The 23,632-nt window shown below is 42.8% G+C and overlaps 1 protein-coding gene across 2 annotated transcripts in view; it reads left to right on the top strand.

Annotated features, from left to right (window-relative positions):
* Window positions 1-4,978: 4,978 nt before the first annotated feature.
* The window catches only part of mtmr12 (myotubularin related protein 12), an 86,124-nt gene continuing 67,470 nt past the window's right edge, over window positions 4,979-23,632 (top strand). For both annotated transcript variants that reach the window (XM_043687449.2, XM_043687445.2), the window contains exon 1: window positions 4,979-5,106. In XM_043687449.2, the coding sequence (XP_043543384.1) occupies window positions 5,038-5,106 (69 nt within the window). In that variant the 5' untranslated portion in view covers window positions 4,979-5,037. The remainder of the gene's footprint in view (window positions 5,107-23,632) is intronic.

Raw genomic sequence — 23,632 nt, 5'->3', positions numbered from 1 at the left:
AACCAATGTGAAAATGCCACTCACTCCTTCTTGTCTACTAACATATCCTCTTTCAAATCCATGTCACCATAATTAATCATGGCATATGAAGGGTGAGATGGGCTGAATGGCCTCCTTCTGCTCCTATATCTTATGATCTTATGAAGGTGACCTCATTTGTCACTTTAGTGGTCCTGATTAGCTATCCAACATTAATGGGCTGGTAGCTATCACCTCAGAAACTAGCACAGTCAAAATGAGATAGAGGTGATAGACTGGCATATTTGTTGGTAGCGGGAAAGTCTCTATACGTCCACATCCACAAGGGTCTATTTTGGAATAGAAAATCAGCCCATTGTATCTATTATGTAATGAAGTTGCTGAGTGGGTCACAACATTTCATTTTAAAATGCTTTCTAAACTTCGAGGGTAGGCCCTGTCTATAGAGACATCCTGTTTAAACCTCCCAATATATATCACTTGTTATCTTACAGGAAATATTAACATTTCTCTGTTACGTGCCAGAGGTTCAAAAACAAAGGCTAATCCTGCATGATTATCTGTAACTCATGTTGTTCCAAATCCTGCCATTCAGATGGCTCTGTAGTAGTAGTTCAGTCCTTCCAACAACTGCCTGAAATATTGACCTGTTGAAATATGAGTGAGTGATGTTCACTGCTGACCTCAGACAAAGCTGCCCAGAGATCAATTAGTTTTTAGAATGTACAAGGCCTACAACCTCTAAAGGTTATTCTGAGGGAATACAAACTATCCTTGTGAAATTAGATTTTTACGGCCAGCCAGGTTACTCTGTAATCATAATTTAGTATGCTTTTAAACTCTCAGCTACTCCACATCGTTATTGCATCACAGAGAGTGATGCAAAGATTCACAGCAATGGCTCCAGGAAATGGGAATTTGGTTATGCGGAGAAGTTGGGATTGTTTTCTTTGGAGAAAAGAATATTGGGGGAGATTTGAAACTTTTAAAATCACATTGGGTCTGCATAGAGTCAATAGGGACTAGCTATTCCCATTAGGTGCAATGATCAAAAACCATTGGTTAAAAAACAAGGAATCACAATATAAGGAATTTTTTTTCACACTTTGAGTCGTTAAGATCTGCTGGGGATTATGGCAGAGGCATAGTCAATCTTGGTGTTCAAGAAGGGATTGGATCATGCTTACAAAAGGAAGAATGTGCAGGGCTATGAGAGGGAAAGCAGGTAGAGGGACTCAGTAGATTTTTTTCTTAAACTGTCAGCACAGATATGATGGGCTGAATGGCATCCTTCTAATAGACTCAATTTTTACAAAAAGAGATCCTTCAGCCTATCATGTCTGCACTGGTCATCAAACATTAATCTATTCTGAGCTCTTATCATTCTCTGCCTGAACAAGATTGAATGTTTTCATAAGTTTTCCAGGTGAATTTTGAATAGTGTGATATTCAAAACCAATCAATGATTTAATCAATCCATGGGTATTGAATGTCCAATCCAATATTTCATCAATATTCCATAGCAACAGGGTCTCACTGTCAGTAATTTCTGGATTTTTGTAATTAACAGTGAATGCATGGATATACATGCATAGAACATAGAATATTACACCCTTCGGCCCCCGGTGTTGCGCCGCCCTGTCATACTAATCTGAAGCCCATCCCACCTACACTATTCCATGTACGTCCATATGCCTGACCAATGACGACTTAAATGCATTTAAACTTGGTGAATCGACTACCGTTGCAGGCAAAGCATTCCATACCCTTACTACTCTCTGAGTAAAGAAACTACCTCTGACATCTGTCTTATACCTACCCCCCCCCCCACTTTAAAGTTGTGTCCCCTCATGTTTGCCGTTCCCATACTTGGAAAAAAGGCTCTCCCTGTCCACCCTATCTAACCCTCTGATTATCTTATATGTCTCTATTAAGTCACCTCTCAACCTTCTTCTCTCTAACGAGAACAGCCTCAAGGCCCTCAGCCTTTCCTTGTAAGACATTCCTTCCATACCAGGCAACATCCTAGTAAATCTGCTCTGCATCCTTTCCAAAGCTTCCACATCTGTGGACCCAACACCGACCCTTGCGGTTCGCTGCTAGTAACTGGACACCAAGATGAACATGTTCCATCAACTACAACCCTCTGTTTTCTTTCAGCAAGCCAATTACTGATCCAAACTGCTATGTCTCCCACAATCCCATTCCTCCACATTTTGTATAATAGCCTACTGTGGGGAACCTTATCGAACGCCTTGCTGAAATCTATATACACCACATCAACCGGGTTACTCTCATCTACCTGTTTGGTCACTTTGTCAAAAAACTCAATAAGATTCGTTAAGCACAACCTAACCTTCACAAAACCGTGCTGACTATCCCTGATCAGATTATTCTTTTCTAGATGGTTATAAATCCTATCTCTTCTAACCTTTTCCAACACATTACCAACAACTGAAGTGAAACTCACTGGTCTGTAATTACCAGGGTTGTCTCTACTACCCTTTTTGAAGAAGGGAACCACATTTGCTATCCTCCAGTCCTCAGGCACTATTCCTGTAGACAATGACGATTTAAAGATCAATGCCAAAGGCTCGGCAATCTCCTCCCTGGCTTCCCAAAGGATTCTAGGATAGATCCCATCCGGCACAGGAGACTTGTCTATTTTCACACTCTGCAGTATTTCTAATATCTCTTCCTTGTGAACCTCAATCTCTTCTAGTCTAGATGCAAGTATCTCTGTATCTTCCTTGCCAACATTTTCATTTTCTATAGTGAACACTGTCGAAAAATATTTATTTAGTGCTTCCCCTATCTCCTCTGACTCCACACACAACTTCCCACTATTATCCTTGACTGGCCCTAATTTAACACTCATCATTCTTTTATTCCTGACATACCTATGGAAAGCCTCAGGGTTAACCCTGATCCTATCCGCCAACAACTTCTCATGCCTCCTCCTGGCTCTTCTGACCTCTCTTTTTAGGTCTTTCCTGACTTCCTTGTAACCTTCAAGCACCCTGAGTTTTCACATTTTGTCCTAACATAAGCCTACTACTTCTTCTTGACCAGGGATTTCACTTCCTTCGTAAACCACGGCTCATGGGTTCTATGTCTTCCTCTCTGCCTGACAGGTACGTACTTATCTAGGACACACAGGAGCTTTTCCTTGAATAAGCTCCACATTTTTAATGTGCTCATCCCCTGCAGTTTCCTTCCCCATTCTACGCTTCCTAAATCTTTCCTAATTGCATCGTAATTTCCCTTCCCCCAGCTGTAACTCTTGCTTGGTGCAGTACACCCATCCCTTTCTACCACTAAAGTAAACCTGACAGAGTTGTGATCGCTGTCTCCAAAGTGCTCACCTACTTCCAAATCTAACACCTGGCCAGGTTCGTTACCCAGTACTAAATCTAAAGTGGCTTTGCCCCTTGTAGGCCTGTCTACATACTGTGTCAGGAAGCCCTCCTGCACACACTGGACAAAAACCAACTCATCTAAAGTACTTGTACTGTCGTGATCCCAGTCAATATTTGGATAGTTGAAGTCCCCCATGACAACTACACTGCCTCTCTCACTCCTATTGAGAATCATCTTTGCTATCAATGATGAGCACTGACAGTTTCCAACTGTCACAATGATCATTATTTTAAAGTAATGGGATTTGTGCTTTACATGTCAATCAAGGTTTTAGCATCATATTCATGCCAGATCAACTCCCAATTTACTAATTTCCTTCCCCTGTCCTTTAATAACAGCTTTTGCTTAATTTTCTTTCCTGTTGGGAGTTTCATGCCCAGTTTTAAACTTAAGGCTTTGAAACAAAGAATAGTCATTGAAACCATTCAGGGAAGAGAATGTGGGGAGTTAAACAAGCAGATATGTTTAAAATGAGCAGCTAAAAGTGAAATCTTAATCAAACAAGAAATAATTTGAATGCTGCAAGGTTATTTAACACATTTATATACTTATGCCCATACCTCTGATCATTTTTATTCACAAAACAAATCATTAAAACAACTCAGAAACAGAAGAACTGATCGTTATCACCTCGCTGTTCGTCGGAATTTGCTGAGAGTTTGACTGCCGCGGTTCTCACATCAGAACAAGCGACTACACTTGTACAACACTTGATTGGTTGCAAGGCGCTTTGGAACACTTTGGTCACGAAAGGAGCTTTATAAACTGCAAGTGAAAGAAAAGGACTGCAGAAGCTGGATATCGAAATTAAAATCAGAAAGTGCTGAAGAAGTCTTAGTATTCGAAACATTAACTTTCTCTCTGCACAGATACTGCCAGGCCTGCTGAGTTCCTTCAGCACTTGCTATTTGTCATTTTATAAGATGCAAATCTTTCACTTGCGCTCTCTGATCTACACTGGTTTCTGGTTCCTGAACTCTTCCAATCTAGCATTCTCCTGCTGGCCTTCAAATCCCTTCCTTGACTCCCCCCTTTAGTCTAATGTACCCCTGCACTACACCAAGTCGTGAAAAGGCGCTCAGTTTTACATTCATTGTGCAAAATGCAATTCCAGATGCGGCACAAACATTGGTAGGTATTGCTGTCTCTGGATCTGTTTAACATTGCGGCTACCAATCTGTTCTGGTTCACTGCGAGATACGAGTGTCCACTTGTCTTGTACTCCCCCGAAGCTGCAATGTAAATGCGGCAACCAGGTTTTTAAAAAAAACTTGTCAAGCCGCCTCCAAATCTTTTCTTTCCGGGAAAGAAAGCGATGTTGTCCGCAGCCAATAGCGATTGGCATATTAGCCGACCAATAACTCGAGGGGCCGCTGGTTTCTAAGTCCTTAAATGGAGAGCAGACTGCGAGAGGGGGAAGGAATGACCAAGCGGTGAGGCGGGTGGTGATTGACACAGATTGTATCCAATTCACGGCCGAAGGGCCCGGGAGACGTTCGGAAATGGAACGTCGATGGTGGATTCGAAGCCAATCAGAGGGAGCAAGAGGCGGGGCCAGGGGCTGAGCCAAGTTCAATCAGCAGTAGCAGCACCTGAGCAAACAGCAACAAAGTAACCCGGAAAATAACCACGCAGAAAATGCTCAGCTTAGGCTCGGGAGGTGGCAAAACGGCGAAGCCCTCATTTGTGTCTTATGTTTCACCAGAGGTCAGTCTTCTATGTCCTTTTGCGGTATTTGAAATTAATTTTAAAAACCAGAAGGAGGAATTCTGCGGCTGAATCTCATGCTGCTGAAGGCTGGGGGGGGGGACCTGCCGACAGGGCGCGGTGGCTGTTTCTTCCTTTAGCAACAGTTTAAACTATGTCTGACGGCCTGGCATGAGAACGCTTCCAGCTTTGCAGTGCTCACTGTCTTTTTAAATTTGGGTCAGGAAGAGCAATGAATATGCCAGTATGGTGTAGTACATGCAGTTGTTCTGACATGATCGCACTACGCATGGTGTGTAGGTCTCTGTTACCTCGTTTCCAATGAGTTACTTAACATTTTTCTCTGATCCAGGTTATTATTATATTGCGGGGCAGTTGCAGTCTCGATTTCACCGGAAAGCAGCAGTGAAGTCTCAGAGAGGTTTTTAGTGGGTCAACTTTTTCATGGAATAAAATAGAACATTTATTCAGGCTTATACTTTCATTTTAGTGAAGCCAGCACCTCTTAAGAGTGTACCTTGGAAAATTCTTAAAAATCTGCATCTGTGGTTATACACAGTGCAAACTATTTTTACCCAAATGTACATGAACCGTGCCTTTATTTAAGAAGTGTCTCGCTTTGTTCAAATATTTTAGTCCTTTTTAAAACTGTGGTGTTCATGACTTGTGCAGTTTGAGATTAATGAAGAATATAGGATGTTGTCTGTCTGTGTCCCTCAATAAATTATATAGAATACAATGGTTAGGTATCACCACAAATGTAAGGCACTTGCCTCATTCAATTACTCTGTGAACTTAGCCTCTGGATCGAGTTACTTATGGATTCCTGTATGTTCAATATTATCTATCAGTGGACAATTTAAACAAGTTGCTGTTGATGACAGCAAGCTTGCCCTGTCTTTGTCAACATTACTTCCTTGTTGTTTGTTCACAAGATGTGGGTGTTGCTGTTATTGCCCATCCCTAATTCCTTTGGTGGTGAGATACCTTTTTTGAGCTGTTGCAGTTTGTAATGTATCTTGGAATCATAGGATCCTGACAGTTTGGAAACAGGCCATCAAGTCCACACTGACCCTCCAATGAGTATCTCACTCAGACCCATTCCCCTGCCCTATTACTTTACGTTTCCCCTGACTAATGCATCTAACCTACATATCCCTGGACACAACAATTTAGCTTGGCCAATTCACCTAACCCCCACATCTTTGGATTGTGGGAGGAAACTGGAGCACCTGGAGGAAACCCACACAGACATGGGGTGAACGTGCACACTCCACACACAGTCGCCTGAGGTCCGAATCGAATCCAGGTCCCTGGCGCTGTGAAGCAGCAATGCTAACCACTGAGATACCATGCTGCCCCACAGTAAGTATACCCATAGAACTATTAGGAATGGAGATCAAGTGACAGCGAAGAAATGATGATATAGTTCTAGGTTAGGATAGAGTGAGTTTTGAACGGGAACTTGCAGATAGTGTTCCCACATCTTCAAAGTGATAAGAGTCTGCAGCATCCGGGAAGGCATTGAGCACCTCAAGACTTGCCATCTGAGAAAAAGCAGCACGAGGTCAATCTGCCACACCAATGCCCCATCCACCCCTTCCCATGACCATCTTCTGCCCCAAGTGTTACAAAGCCTGCGGAGACTGCATGGTGTGTACAGCCACTATGGAGCCCTGAGTGGAAGAGAGTCATCTTTGTTTTCGAGGGACTGCTGATGATATTCCCATGTCTTCTAGGTGGTAGAGTTGTGGGATTTGGAAGATGCAGTTGAAGGAACCTTTGTGAGGAGTTGTGCATCTGGCTGCTTTGCAGTCCAAAGTGACACCAACAGTATGAGTTTGGTTCTCACACTGGCTGAGGTTACCATGAAGGATTCTTCTTCACAACCTCTTCCCTTGACTGAAGTGCAGTGACCCTCCGATTAATTCACTATCTGTTAAGAGTAGGATTGTGGCAACTTTTCTGTACATGTACCAGTTGCCACACTGGTCAAGCGAGTGACTGTGTTTTAAAGGTGATGATGAAAGATCATGATTTGGAGGTGCTGGTGTTTTACTGGGGTGGGCCAAGTTAAAAATCTCACATCAGGTTATAGTTCAACAGATTTATTTGGAAGCACTAGCTTTTGAAGCACTGTTCCTTCATCAGGTGGTTGTGGAGTATAAGATCATAAGACACAGAATTTATAGCAAAAGGGTTACAGTGTCATTGAGCTGTAATGATATATTAAACAAATTCAGATTAAGACTTTCATCCTTTAAAATGGGAAATGCTAGTTCCAATTTTTTAATATGTAAATCCCAGAACTTCTTTTCAGATACATTCTCAAAATAACAACACATGCCATCTCCGTTCAGGCAATACCTTAAAGTGTGAGGTTAAAGTCAGTCTGTCTGTCTCAATGTTGAGTGACACTGGTTCTGTTTCTAAAGTGGGCCTTCAAATCTTGCATGGATTTGTGCAGTTTTTGAGCAAAATAAAATGTAATTCTGCAAATACAAATCCCCCCCCCCCCCCATAAATATGTGTGCGTTTGCAGGAGATACTGAGTGTGTGCATGTGGGTGTGTATAAGCTTGGTCAGGTATGTGAGAGAGTGTGATGGGCTATAAGCGTGTGTGTGTGTTCCCCATCGGTACCGGCCCCGCCCGTCGGCCCCCGCTTGGCTGCGTTGAGTTGTTGCATGTCGCGACGCCCGCCTTGGCGGGATGTCACCCAAAGGTCGACGCCGAATGTCTGGGATGGTGAAGTGTTCCCCAACTGGGAGGGAACACTCCTTCCTGGTGATTGTTGCACGGTCTCCATTCATCTGTTGCTGTAGCGTCTGCTCGGTCTCGCCAATGTACCATGCCTCTCAGCATCCTTGCCTGCATGTACGAGATAGACAACGTGACTTGGCCATTCTTTCTAAGCTCTAGAAGTGGTGCATCTAGAAACTGTGTTCCAGAAGTCTTTGCTGTGTGTGGTGTCCTCAGACATTCATGCAGAAGAGAAAATTAGTGGGAAAGCTGCTTGTCGCCTTGTAGTATTTATGACTTGTCCAGGTCATAAATATAACCATCAATATTTTTGAGGTGCTGGTGTTGGACTGGGGTAGACAAAGTTTAAAAATCAACTAGGTGGAAGTGAGGACTCCAGATACTGGAGATCAGGGTTGAGAGTATGTTGCTGGAAAAGCACAGTGGGTCAGACAGCATCCGAGGAGCACGAAAATCAACATTTTCCTGATCTTCATCAGGAATGAGGCCTCGAAAGCTAGTGCTCCCAAATAAACTTGTTTGACTATAACCTGGTGTTTTTTTTTAAAAATGATAACCATCAAGGTGTTGATAGTTGGGGATTCGGTAATGCTAATGAATATGTAATGACTAGACTCTCTTGTTGGCGATGGTCATTGCATGGCAGTTGTGTATTGTTTGTTACTTGCCATTTGTCAACCAAACCTGAGTATTGTCCAGGTCTTGCTGCATTTGGACATGGACTACAGGAAAGATGTTGTGACACTTGAAAGGTTTTAGCAAAAGTTTACTGATGTTGCCAGGGTTGGAAGTTTTGAGATATAGGGCGAGGCTGCATAGGCTGCAGCTATTTTCCCTGGAGAGTCGGCTGAGGGTGACCTTTATTGAGGGGTACTGGTGGGGTGAACAGTCAAGGTAGTTTCCCCCCAAGGTGTGAGGTGAAAGATATAAGACATCTAAAGGGGCAACTTCTTCTCATGGAGGATGGTGTGTGTATGAAATGAGCTGCCAGAGGAAGTGGTGAGGCTGGTACAATTAAACATTTAGAAGGCATCTGGATTGGTATAAGAATAGGAAGGGTTTAGAGGGATATGGGCCAAATGTAGGCAAATGGGACTACATGAATTTAGGATATCTGGTCAGCATGGATAAGCTGGACTGCAGGGTCTGTTTGTGTTGTAGGTCTCGACAACTGTTTCAGTATCTAAGGAGTTTTCATTGTGCAAAGTTAAGCATCAATCATTAGCAAACATCCCCACCTGAAGGAAGGTTATTGAAGCAGCTGAGATAGTTAGGCTAGGATATTACTGTGAGGAACCTAGTGAGATTATGGCATTATTTCAAATTGCAAGGCTCAAAATCCTGTTTTTAATTTCTTGCTACATTGTTTAAGGTTTTCAACCAAGTGACATAAAGATGGTAATTAATTAATTAAATCACAGATGTATATCTGGTATGTAAATACTTCAGCCTGTATGATCCATGTGGCTTTGAAGATCGATGGAAAAGTTTAGGACTTGTGTCCCTTTTTTATTTAAAAGAAGCTTTTTGAGGAGATCTGATTGAGGTGTTAAAATAACGAGTGATCTAGGGAGAAACTAGATTCTTTTGATTTAGATTAGATTCCCTACACTGTGGAAACAGGCCCTTCCACCCAACCAGTCCACACTGACCCTCCGAAGAGTAACCCACCCAGAACCATTTCCCTCCAAATGATGCACCCATCACTGGGCAATTTAGCATGGCCAATTCACCTGGCCTGCACATCTTTTGGACTGTAGGAGGAAATCTAAACACCTGGAGGAAACCCACGCAGACACTGGGAGAATGTGCAAACTCCACACAGTCACCCGAGGCTGGAATCGAACCTGAGACCCTGGTGCTGTGAGGCAGCAGTGCTAGCCATCGTGCAACCCCTTGTTCCAAATTCTTTCACGAAAAGGATTTGGAACAAGGCACAGATTTTTAAGTAACTAATAAAATAAATACCTACAGTTGCTGGAAAAGCTCAGTAGGTCTCGCAGCATCTGTGAAGGGAAATCGAAGTTAGCATCCAATGATCTTTCCTCTGAACTGGTGGTAGCTAGGAAAATGTCGGCTTATGTGCAGAAGAAAGGATGAAGAACGGGGTAAGGAGTAAACGATAGGTAGGGATAGAGCCCAAAGAGAAGAACAATTGGACAAAGGAGTCAATGATCTGGCGGGGAGGGTGAATAGCTGTTAATAGACTGTTAGTGGCTAACAATAGATAATGTACAATGGCAGACTTTGATAACCAGGCCTGGTGTGTGTGGTAGGGGGCTAGGACATTGGGCAGTTAGTTATAAAATTTATTGAAGTCTGGAGGCTGGGGTGTCACCATGGAGAAAATAAGGTGTTGTTCTTCCAGCTTGTGCTGAGCTTTGCTGGATTATTGCCGTAAATTGGACACAGATGTTGGCTTCAGAGAAATGTGTTGTTAAAATGTACAATTTGGTTTTAATGTAGAAAATAGCCAAAAGCACTGTGGGGGTGGGAGCCACGTCTTCACAGGATGAAGAAAGGGACGAAACCAAGATGATGAAGAGGGATAAAATGATTGGAGTGGAAAGTGAGCATTTGAGATATGGAAATTGGGGAGGCAATTTTGCAGCATGAAGGAGAAGAGTTGAAGGCTCTGCATCAACAACAGACAAAAGCCTTTAGCTGCTTCAATGTTATGAAGCCTCTGCTGTTGAACCCCACCCCTCCAAACGCAACAAGGACGGAACTGCCCTGGTCCTGACCTTCCACCCCACCAATTTCTGGACAAAGTGCATCATCCTTTGCCTACAGTCAGACCCCACCACCAGAGATATATTTCCTTCCCCACCCCTATCACTATTCCTTCACGACTCCCTCAAACCCTCAGCTCCATCCAAGGCCCCAAAGGATCCTTCCACATCTGGTAGAGATTTCCCTGCACATCCAAACACCTGATCTACTGTGTCTGTTGCTCTCTGTGTGATCTCCTCTACATTGGGGAGACCGGATGTCAACTGACCGGATGTCAACTTACAGAATGTCCCAGAGAACATCTCTGGGACGCATGCACCAAACACCCCCACCACACTTTGGCCAACCACTCCAACTCTCCCTCCCACTCCATCAAGGACATGCAACTCCTGCGTCACCTCCACTGCCAAATCCAAGCCACCGATGTTTAGACACATCTAACCCTCCAACTTGGCACTGCCCTCTTGAACTGTCCTACCTGTTCATCTTCCTTCCCCCTATTCAGTCTATCCTCCCGGCTGATCTATTACCATCACCTCCCACCTGCATCTAACTATCACGTTTTGTGGCTACCTCCCCTGCCCACCCACCCCCAATTTTTAATGAAGAGCTTATGCCCTAAAAGTCGACTCTGCTGCTCCTCAGATGCTGCCTGACCTGCTGTGCTTTTCCAGCATCATGCTTTTCAACAACCTCTAATCCTGTCAGGAGGTTATTTTTGATCTGTCCTTGACTCTCATTTAAACTTTTCCAGACAACTGTATTTATGTCTTGACTAACTATATAGTTAAAAAAAAAACTCTTTAAATTCCTAAGTTAATGTTGGTGGAAATTAGGTAAGCATTTTAACATTTTGTTTTTTTTTGCCTTTTAGCACACTTTCCTTCAGTTGAAATGTTTCAATGTTGGCACCACTTTAAGTCTGACACCTTGCAGCTTTCCTCCATTTTCTTTTGACAAACTGTAATCTGAGTTTTGGATGGACCAGCATATATTGCCCATCCATAGTTGCTCCTTCAAGTGGTTGTAAACTGCCACCATGAACCAGTGCAGTTCATTTGGTGCAGGTACAGCTGCAGTAGTCTTTGGGAGGCAGTATTTGGAGTTGTCTCCAAAGTAATTTCAGAGCAATTACCAATGGATGCTTTTCATTATTCACCAGCACTAATTTTAAACAGGCTATGCATGAATATTTCTTTCTTGATCTCCATGAGTTACCGTTTTGAGGCTTCATGCTGAAACATGTTCCATGTTGCATGTGGTCAAAGTACTGATCTCGCACGTTTGGACTATTTAAGTATGTTATGCCCACATCTTAGATAAGATCGTTGATATATAACACAGATAATATTGCGCCTTTCCAAAAGTTGTTGAACTTTTCAGTCCTCATAATGAACACAGGAAGTATTATGATGAAATGGCTTTATTTTACTGAAGCAATTTACAATTTTGTAGAACCTTTTTCATGGTTTGCAAAACAAATTTAACACAAAGCATGACATCTTGTAAAAACATGCAATATATCTTAAAAATTGAATTGTGAGGGAGAATGGCTCATTGGGCCTGCTGAGTAGAATGAGTGAGCCTGTGGAAGTCAAACAGTTGCATTTAATATTTTCTTTCCTGTGATGCTGAGTGTGATGGAATAGTGCAACTTGTGGTATGACCAGTAAATGAGTAGCTATTATTTTCTATCTAACGTTTTTCAAATAATTCATTTTACTGCTGTATGCAGGAATATGTATTTTGGCTCCTCAAGTCTGCTCCACTCTGGCAAAGTGGAAAATTGCCTGCATTTGTCTATCCATAAAGAGGAAGCATCCAACTTGGCCAATTACCTAATTATCAGTCAACTGCCCATCAGCAAAGTGATGAATGGGTCATCAACAGCATTATCAAGTGGCACTTACTCATCAATAACCTGCTCACTGACACTCAATTTGAGTTCCATCAGAACCACTCAGCTCCTGAACACATTACAACCTTGGTCAAAACACTGGGGGTGCAGTGAGAAGAAACTAAACTTGAGGGAGGTGAGCATGACTGCTCTTGACCTTAAGGTAGCATTTGACAGTGTCCCATCTAGTAAAACAGAAGGGAATCTGAGAAAACTCTCCATTAGTTGGAGTCCTACCTGTCACAAAGGAAAATTGTCGTTTGCAGTTCAGTCATCTCCGCTCCAGGGGTTCCTTGCGATAGCTAACCCACCAATGTTAGCTGTTTCATCAGTGACCTTTTGTCCATCAGAAGAGGTTACGTTTGCTCACAATTGCACGGCATTCAATGAAATTTGTGGCAACTCCTACTGAAGCTGTCAAAATCAAAATATAGTAAGACCTGGATAATATCCAGTTTTGGGCTGATGAGTAACAATTAACATTCACACCACAAGTGCCAGGAAATGACCAAATTCAAAGAGAATCCAGCCATTACCTTTTTGACATGCAATGGTGTGGAGAGGGGTAGACAAGGTGAGGACTACCAGGCAGGCAGATACTGAGCTAGATTGACTAGAGCTGATAGATTCAGTCCTTGCTTTACTATTGATCGAGTCCAGTAAGTATCTCTGACACAAAGGAAATGTTAAATGCAACTCGCCTACACTTAACTTGTAAATGACTTGTGTATTATATTCAAATTTAACAATACCTAAACACACAGTGCATAATATAATTAATTAAATAAACAAAACTCCAAAGAAATAGCTTGAGTAGGCTGTCCCTCAAACCCACCCCACCATTCAACTAAAATGATGGCTGATCTGTCCCAGGCCTCAAATCCTCTTTAGTGTCAGCTCCACAGTCTTTAAATCTCTGGTTCTTATTGTTTTTAAAAAAAATCTGTCTCCCTACCTCTACCAGATATTTGCCTTTCATTCAACTTGTCTATAGCCCCTTGCAGATTCCTTAAATCTTCCTTACAACATGAACCCTGTCCCACCCAAAGTTGGATCCATGACATTCTGCCCCTTCCTCCAAGTCAGGAATATAATAAATAATTGGGGCCCTCTTACTGATCCCTGTGGAACTCTAATAGTTTTGTTACAATTTGGGACAAATACCATTATCCTACCTTCTGTGTGTAAACTGTTCTAGTACCCCGATACCATGAGCTATTATCTCATGCAGTAGGATTTTCCTGTGGCACCTTATTAAATGCCACTTGGAAATTGAAATACACTACATCTGTCTGTCCCCCTTACAATTCCTGCTTGTTACATCCTCCAAGAAGTCCTGCAAAATTCCCTTTCATTAAAACCACATTGACTCTGTTAAGCTTTTCGAAATGAGCTCCCTTTTTTCCTTAATTGGCTTTGACATTTTCCCAATCGTAGATATTAGGTTAACTGGTCTATAGTTTTCTGTTTTTGTCTCCCTCCATTCTTTAGCAGGGCCGTTATATTAGCAATTTCCCAATCAAAGAAGGCAGCTCAGCACCACTCAAGGGCAGCTAGGGGTCAGCAATAAGTGTTGGCTAGCCAGCAACACCCATGTTCCATGAGTGAATTAAAATAAAATTGCAACCCTCCTGAAATTCAGTGGGCTTTGGAATATTTTGATGTGTCTACTGTCTCTGCAGCCAATTCCTTCTAAATTCTTGGGTGCAGGCTGTGAGATCCTGAGTACTTGTCTGTCTCTTAATACCATTAGGTGACCTGTACCGTACACAGTACAGACTCTAGATATTTCATGACTACTGTAAATAACTAAACCATGTTGTGAAGGAGCCAGTGTCAGACTGGGATGGACAAAGTTAAAATTCGCACAACACCAGGTTGCAGTCTGACAGGTTTACCTGGAAGCACTGGCTTTCGGAGCACTGCTTCTTCATGCGGTAGCTGTGGAGCCGGACCATGAAATTCATAATTCTATAACCTTTTGCTATAAATTCTGTCTTATGATCCTGCCCCACTACTTACCTGATGAAGGAGCAGCGCTTTGAAAGCTAGTACTTCCAAATAAACCTGTTGGACTAAACCTGATGTTGTGATTTTTAACTAAACCATGACGTTACTATATTTGTATTCCATTTTTGTTGCAATAAATTAACTTTCTTCATTTTTAAATTAGTTTTGTTTTATTCTTCCTCCCAAACTGGACAATTTTACATTTTCCTACTATAGACTATGTCCATCAGATCTTTGCCCAAAACTATATGGACAGGTTTTGTCCTCTTCACTAACTTGCCTACCTATCTTTACCAAATTTTCTAATGGTACAATGATATCATCTGTCCCTCTTATTACATAATGTATGTAAATTGTAAATAGTTGCAGTTCCAGCCCCTATCTCTATAGCATACTACCTGTTACATCTTGTCAACCTGAAAAAGATCCATTTATGCCCAGCCTCCTCTTGATGGTCAGCCAATATTCTATCCATGTTAATAAGCTATTGCCTACAGCATGACTTTGTCTTGTCAGCAATCTCTTTTCATGGAGTATTTCATAAATGCCTTCTAGAAATTATGTACGTTTATGCATTTCCTTCATTCAGAACACTTGTTGCTATCTCAAAGAAACACAATATATTGATCAAACGTGATTTCATCCTCAAAAATGTTGATTTTTGTATGATTACCTTATCCAAATGCTCTGCAATAACTTCTTTACCAATAGCTTTTCGCACATGCCCTGCGACACATTAAGCTAACCTGGTTTTACAGTTTCTCTATTCTGCCCCTCTCTTTGAATAAATGAGTTAATTTGTTACATAGAACAGTACAACACAGAACAGGCCACAATGTTGTGCTGACCATTGATCCTCATGTAAGGTAAACCTAATGTATGAACCTTCAAATTTCTGTGACCGTATGCATGTCCAGCAGTCTCTTAAATATCCCCAATGACCTCGCTGGCAACACATTCCATGCTCCCACAACTGTAATGAACCTGCCTCTGACATCCCCTCTATACTTTCCGCCAAACAGCTTAAAACTATGACCCCTCGTGTTAACAATTTCTGCCTTGGAAAAAGTCACTGGCTATCAACTCTATCTATGCCTCTCATTATCTTGTACACCTCAATTAGATCCCCTCTCTTCCTCCCTCCCTTTTTCGAATGAAAAAAGTCCGAGCTCAATCAACCTCTCTTTGTAAGATAAGCCCTCCATTCCAGGCAGCATCCTGGTAAACCTCCTCTGAACCCTCTCCAAAGCATCCACATCTTTCCTATAATAGGGCGACCAGAACTGGACACAGTATTCCAAGTGCGGTCTAACCAAAGTTTTATAGAGCTGCAACAAGATCTCACTGCTCTTAAACTCAATCCCCCTGTTAATGAAAGCCAAAACACCATATGCTTTCTTAAAAACCCTGTCCACTTGGGTGGCAAATTTAAGGGAACTATGTACCTGCACACCAAGATCCCGCTGTTCCTCCACACTGCCAAGAATCCTGTCTTTAATCCTATACTCAAATTTCAAGTTCGACCTTTCAAAATGCATCACTTCGCATTTATCCAGGTTGAACTCCATCTGCCACCTCTCAGCCCATCTCTTCATCCTGTCAATGTCCCACTGCAGCCTACAACAGTCCTCTATACTGTCAACGACACCTCCAACCTTTGCGAAGTCTGCAAACTTGCTAACCATCCTTCAATCTTCTCATCCAAGTCATTAATGAAAATTACAAAGAGTAGAGGCCCAAGAACAGAGCCCTGTGGAACACCACTCGCCACTGACTTCCAGGCAGAATACTTTCCTTCCACTACCACTCACTGTCTTCTGTCAACCAACCAATTCTGTATCCAGACAGCTAAGTTCCCCTGTATCCCATTCCTCCTGACCTTCTGTACGAGTCTACCATGGGGAACCTTATCAAATGCCATGCTGAAGTCCATATACACCACATCCACCACTCTATCCTCATTAACTTATCTAGTAACATTCTCAAAGAACTCAATAAAATTTGTGAGGCATGACCTGCCCCTCTCACAGCAGTGCTGACTGCATTTAATCAAGCCATGCTCTTCCAGATGGTCATAAATTCTATCCCCGAATCCTTTCTAATACCTGGCAGACGTGAGACTGACTGACTGGTCTGTAATTGCCGGGGGTTTCCCTATTTCCCTTCTTGAAGAGAGGAATTACATTTGCCTCCCTCCAGTCCTCAGGTACGACTCCGGTGGAGAGTGAGAATGCAAAGATCTTTGCAAGCGGCGAAGCAATCACATTTCTCACTCCCCAAAGCAGCCGAGGACAAATCTGGTCTGGCCCTAGTGACTTGTCAATCTTAATGTTTGTCAAAATTTTCAGCACATCAGCTTCCTCAACCTCTATTCGTTCCAGCATGCTTACCTGCTCCTCAATGGTTTCATTTACTACAAAGTCCTTGTCTTTAGTAAAGACTGAAGCAAAAAACTCATCCAGGGCTACCCCTACCTCCTCAGACTCGATATGCAAGTTCCCTATGCTATCCCTGATTGGCCCTACTCTTTCTTTGATCATTCTCTCATTCCTCACATACATGTAAAATGCCTTTGGATTCTCCCTAATCCTTTCTGCCAAGCCTTTTTCGTGCCCCCTCCTGGCTCTCCTCAGACCATTTTTGAGCTCCTTCCTCGCCTGCCTGTAATCCTCTAGAGCTGAGCAAGACCCTTGCTTCCTCCACCTTATATAAGCTGCCTTCTTTCTTTTGACGAGAAGCTCCTCCGCTCTCGTCATCCAAGGTTCCTTTATCTTACCCCTTCTTGCCTGTCTCAGAGGAACACATTTATGCATCACTCGCAACAACTGTTCCTTAAAAGTCTCCATGTCTATAGTGCCCTTTCATGGAACAATTGCTCCCAGTCTATGCTTCCTAACTCACGTCTGATAGCATCATAGTTTCCTTTTCCCCAATTAAATATCCTCCCATTGTGCCTGCTTCTCTCCTTCTCCATGGCTATGTAGAATGAGTGGCAGTTGTGGTCACTATCACCAAAATGCTCTCCCACCGCAAGATCTGACACCTGCCCCGGCTCATTGCCGAGCATCAAATCCAAAATGGCCTCTCCCCTCGTCGTCCTGTCAACGTACTGAGTTAGGAAACCGTCCTGAACACACCTTACAATAACAGCTCCTTCCAAACCACCTGCTTAAAGGAGGTTCCAATCAATATTGGGAAAGTTAGTCACCCATTACAACAACCCTACTAGATTCACACTTTTCTACAATCTGCCGACCTTCCTGAATCCAGGGAATTTTGGATAATTAAACTAATGCTTCAACTATCAGGGACACTTCTATTAAGCCCCTTGGGTGAAGTCATCAGATCCAAGGCACATGTCAGCCTGCAGCTCTGACAACTTGTTCAGTGCCATTTCTCTGGTGATTGTGATTTTATAGAAATTTCTCCTCCTCTAATTGATTTATTGCTACTTCTGGAATGTCCCTCATATCTTCTAGTTAAAGCTGATTTAAAAGATTAATTCAGACAGTATTTTAAAATTTTAAAAATTTTACATTGGTCCTTCAGAAAAGTTGCTTGAAGAATTATTGATGGCTTTGTTAAAACTTTAAAAAGTTAGAAAGTCTTATACCTTTTTTATTTCCAGTGAGCTTTCTCTCTACTCAACTTTTTTTTAGTTGATCTTAACCTTTTTTAACTTTGCCCAGGCTTCTGATTTTGCCATCTATGCACAATTATGACTTTTCTTAATGTGATTATACACTTAACAATAAACCTAAAGACATTAGAGCCGATAAAGGCTATTTCACTCATCAAAGCTGCTCCGTGATTCAATTGAGATCATGACTGACCTGATAATCCTCAACTCTACTTTCCTGCCTTTTTCACAGAAAGAGCAGCACAGTGGTTCAGTGGTTAGCACTGTTACCTCTCCGTGTCCGGGACTTGGGTTCAATTCCACCCTCTGGTGTCTGTGTGGAATTTGCACATTCTCCATGAGTCTGCGTGGGTTTCCTCCCACAATACAAAGATGTGCAGGTTAAGTGAATTGATCATGCTCAATTTTCCATAATGTTCAGGGCTGTGTAGGTTAGGTGTATTAGTCGGCGGTAAATGTAGAGTAATAGGGGTAGGAAATGGGTCTGGATGGGTTATTCTTTGGAGCGTCAGTGTTGCCTTGTTGGGCTACATGGCCTGTTTTCGCACTCTGGATTCTAAAACAATTGATTCCCTTACTGATTTAACAATGTCTATTTCAGCCTTGAATATAATTTCATGAGCCAACCTTAAGAGCCCTCTGCAGTAAAGAATTTAATGGATTCACAATTCTGTGAATTCCTTCTCCTCTCAGTCTTAAATGTGTGTGACCCCTTTAAAACCACAGGCATAAACTCAGATTAGACACTTGCACAGGGAAAGCAACCCAACTGCATCCACCCTGTCAGTCCTCTAAGAATCTTATGTACTTTAATAAGGTCGCCTCTCATTCTTCTGAATTCCAACGAGTACGACCTCCACTTACTTGACCTGTTCTCAAAAGGTAGTTCCTTCATAACTGGTTTCAACCTAATGAACCTTCTCTGGTTCTAGTGCCAGTAAATCTCCCCTTGGATAAGGGGCACAAAATTTCATAATATTCCAGCTGTGGTATGACTAGTGCAAAACAATATAGTTTAGCAAAACCACACTATTATGCTCCCTTTGAAATATAGACCTACATCCCATTTTCTCCCCGTCACCTACTGAATTTGATGCAAGCCTTTTCTGATTTATGCATGAGGGCTGTGCCGTCTTTCTCCATTTAAGTAATATTCAGCTCCTGTATTCTTGCTAAATTATGTAACCTCACACTTCATCACATTCATATTCCATCTGCAAGTTTTTGCCTGCTTCCTTTTATCTATATCCATCTGTAGACTTTGAGTCATCCTTACTGCTTTCCTTCCCATCTATTTTTGTCACTACAAATGTGGCATTTATTGTCATTATCCAAGTCATTGCTATAGTCTAAATAATAGTGGCCATAACCCTTATCCCAGTGGAACTTCACTAGTCACAGGTTGCCATCCTGAAAGTATTCCCATTATCCTAACTGTCTTCTATAGGTTAGGCAATGTTGTATCCATGCTAATGTGACCATCAACACCATGAGCCCTTTTCTGAGTAAGTAGTCAAACGTATCAAATGCCTTCTGGAAATTCAAATGTATTATACACCCTACTCCCCCTCTAACTGTTCTGCTTGTTACCACCTGAAAGAATTGTGAAGCCTTGCTGACTGCTTGATCATGTTACAATGTTCGCCAACACTAACAATCTGAATGGTTTGATGACTATGCTCACTGACTAATGCAACATTGAGCCGTTTTTATTTTTAGTAAGTGATGATCCTAATTTGTGAAACTTTTTTTTGCCTGATATGCTCATTAAATTCTTCCTATCTATGTTCCTCAATTTTGTATACCTCAATCTGATCAACCTGCTGCCTTTTCTGACTTAAGGCTTAGGTTGCTTCCCTATCTAGTCTCTATAGTTGAAATGCTTCAGTCCAGAAAAATTCTGATGAATCTCCTTTTATGTCCACTTGAGCAATCATATCCTCCTTCCCGTGTGGTGACTGGAAATGCATGCAATATTCCAGCTGTGGCTTAACTAATGAATGCTTATATAACTACTCGTATAATCTTCCTGCTGTTGTATTCAGTGTCTTGACAATAAAGGAAAATTTACCAAATGCATTCTAAACACCTTTTATCCAGCTGTCCTGTTGCCTCCAAGGTTCTGAAGACATGAGCTCCATGGTCCCTCTTATCCAATGTAGTGCAGAATCCCCTATTCATTAAGCACTCCCTCTCAAAGTACATCAGATGACACCTCTGGGTTAAATTTGACTAGCTCATCTCTGCTTTGTTCCCTGCAATTTACTGCACCATTTCTTTTGTCATTTCTGAACTTAATCATGTTTAGAATTGTCAATGTATATTTCAGGCAGCAAAGGACCCAAGGGCTGATTATCTTCTCTCATTCTTTTAAACTCAAATACAGGTCCAATCTCTCATGCTGCCTGACCAGCTGTGCTTTTCTAGCACCACACTCTGACTATAATCTCCAGCACCTGCAATTCTCACTTTTTCCTAATCTCTCATCAAAGTTCGGTCGTGTGATCCAATCCTTCTAGGAACTAATCTGCTGAACGTCCTCTGCACTCAGTGCTAAGTGTGTTCTGTATCAAGAGTGTGGTGCTGGAAAAGCACAGCCAGTCAGGCAGCATCCGAGGAGCAGGAGAATTCACATTTCGGGCATAAGCCCTTCATCAGGAATGGTGCTTGGGGGCTGAGAGATAAATGGAAGGAGCTGGGGCTTGGAGGCAAGGTAGCTGAGAATGCAATAGGTACATGAAGGTGATAGTTTGGAGAGGAGGGTGGAGCGGATAGATGGGAAAGGTGATGGACAGGTCAAGAGGGTGGTACTGAGTTTGAGGCTTGGGACGGGGATAATGTGGCGGCGGGGGGGGGAAGAGAGGTGTGGAAAACAGGAAACCGGTGAATTCCAGATTAATTCCATGTGGTTGCATGATCCCAAGATGGAAGACAAGGCGTTCTTCCTCCAGGTATCGGATGGTTAGAGTTTGTTAATGGAGGAGGCCCAGGACCTGCATGTCCTTGGTAGAATGGGAGGGGGAATTAGTGTTCAGCCACGAGGTGGTGGGGTTGGGTGGTGCGGTTGTCCTGGAGGTGTTCTCTGAAACTATCTTCAAGTTGGCGTCCAGTTTCCCAATGTAGAGGGGACCACATCGGGTGCAATGGATACAGTAGGTGACATTAGTGGGGGTGCAGGTAAATTTCTGTCGGATGTGGAAGGATCCTTTGGGGCGTTGGATGGAGGTGTAGGTGCAGATTTTGCACAGACTTTGTTGTGGCAGGGGAAGGGAGGGTGCGTGCATCTGACAAGGGAATCTGAGGGAATAGTCTCTCCGGAACGTAGATAGGGGTTGGGAGGGAAATATCTCCCTGGTAGTGGGGTCTGTTTGTAGGTGGAGGATGATGTGATGTATACAGAGGTTGGTGGGGTGGAAGAGGGTTCTATCTTATGTTGGGAGGGTAGGGGTTCAAAGGCAGAGGTGCGGGCAGTGGAGGAGATGTGCTGAAGGGCATCGTTGACCACCTGAGGGGAAATTGCAATCTTTGAAGGAGGCGGCTATCTGGGATTTTCTAAAGTGGAATTGGTCATCTTGGGAACAGATGCAGCAGAGGAATTGGGAATAAGGGATGGTGTTTTGCCAGGAGGCAGGGTGACCGGAGGTGTAGTTTAGGTAGCTGTGGGAGTCAGTGGGTTTGTATTAGATGTCTGTGGTTAGTCAGTTGTTGGGGATAGAGTTGGAGAGGTCCAGGAAGGGGAGGGAGGTGTCCAAGATGGTTCAGGTGAATTTGAGGTCCGGCTGAACGGTGTTGGTGAAGTTGAACTGTTCACCCTCCTCGTAGGAGCACGAGGTAGCGCTGATATAGTCGTTGATGTAGTGGAGGAAAAGGTGGGGAATGGTGCTGGTGTAGCTGCGGAAGATGAACTGTTCCATGTATCTGAAAAAGAGGCAGGTGTAGCTGGGGCCCGTGCGAGTACCCACGGATACCCCTTTGGTTGGGAGGAAGTGGGGGGATTGGAAGGAGAAGCTGTAAAAGGTGAGCACCAGTTCAGCCAGGTGGACGAGGGTGAGAGTTGAACGGTACTGTTTGGGACGGTGTGAGAGGAAGAAACTGAAAGCTGGGAGGCCTTCATCGTAGGCGGATAGATGTGGATGTCCATGGTGAAGATAAGGCATAGAGGGCCAGGGGAATGCAAGTCTTGGAGTTGGAGGATGTGGGTGGTGTCCTGAACGTAGGTGGCGAGTTCCTGGACTAAGGGGGACAGGACAGTATCAAGTTATGCAGAGATGAGTTCAGTGGGACAGGAGCAGGCTGAGACAATGGGTCGACGGGAAGTCAGGTTTGTGGATGTTTGGTAGGAGGTAGAATTGGGCACTGTGGTTCATGGACGATGAGGTTGGAGGCTCTGCATGGGAGCCCCCCAGAGGCGATGAGGTCGTGGATGGTCTGGGAGATGATGGTTTGATGATGGGAGGTGAGGTTGTGGTTGAGGGGGCATTAGGAGGAGTGGTCTGAGTTAGCACCTGGCTTCAGCAGTTTACAGGTTGGGTAAGTATAGTCTGCCTTGGACAAGGTGACGAAACAGTCTCAAAGTTCTTTACAATCAAAACAAGACCTCTTTACTCCTGTATTCTAATTCTCTTACAATAAAGGCCAATATTGTCTTTGCCTTCCTACGCCACATTAGTTGTCAGTGATTTATGCTCAAGGAACAGCAGTGTCCCTTTTGAGAGGTTGGGAAGATTTTGATGTTCCTTTTTAAAACAAAAATACACTCCGCCTCCATTCTTCCTACCAATGTGTATAACTTCAGATTTTGTGTTATTTTCCAGCTCCCATGTTCTTGCTCACTTGCTCAGCCAGCCCATATTCCCTTGAAGCCTCTTCACACTTAGCTCACTACAAACAATTTCATTTAGTTTTGTTTTGGAAAATTGGCTGGAAGGCAAGAACATGTGAATATTTTGTAAATAATACCAGTGTTTTGTTTTCCATATTCAGACGGGGTCTACTCCTTCTAATTAATCTCTGAATAACCTTTCCATTAACTTTTCAAGACTGCTTAATTTCAGTTTAATTAGTGACTACTTTGGAAATGCTTTTAATTACTCAAATCTTGATGAGACTGCTAAAGGAATTGTATGGAATTAAGTAATAGGAATAGGTGATTTCCTTCTGCTCAGTTTGCAGCATCCTTCAAATCCTAATTTTTAATTTGATCTCCTGAAACGAGGTGACTCTCTCGTCCAGCATCGAGGGAGTGTATTTATGGAACTGTCATATTTCTTGTGTATTTCTGTCTAAATGTATTAATGTCAAGTATTGTTACTGCACAGAAGGATACCAGTTGACTGATATCCTTGCTGGCTCTTTTCATGGCAGAGTCAGCTGGATTTACTCTTTTCTGTAGTGCTGTTAATTTTTCTTCAGATAATTCTCCAGTGCCTTTTCTTTATTTTAAAAAAAACCTTGATAGTCTAATTGTCAGCTTTCATCACATTCA

Source organism: Chiloscyllium plagiosum, unplaced genomic scaffold, assembly GCF_037043375.1.
Source record: "Chiloscyllium plagiosum isolate Xiang-an unplaced genomic scaffold, Cpla_swu_hap1 HiC_scaffold_1, whole genome shotgun sequence".
NCBI classification, from domain to species: domain Eukaryota; kingdom Metazoa; phylum Chordata; class Chondrichthyes; order Orectolobiformes; family Hemiscylliidae; genus Chiloscyllium; species Chiloscyllium plagiosum.
Note: the sequence above shows the minus strand (reverse complement) of the source record. Positions and strands in the feature narration are given on the sequence as shown.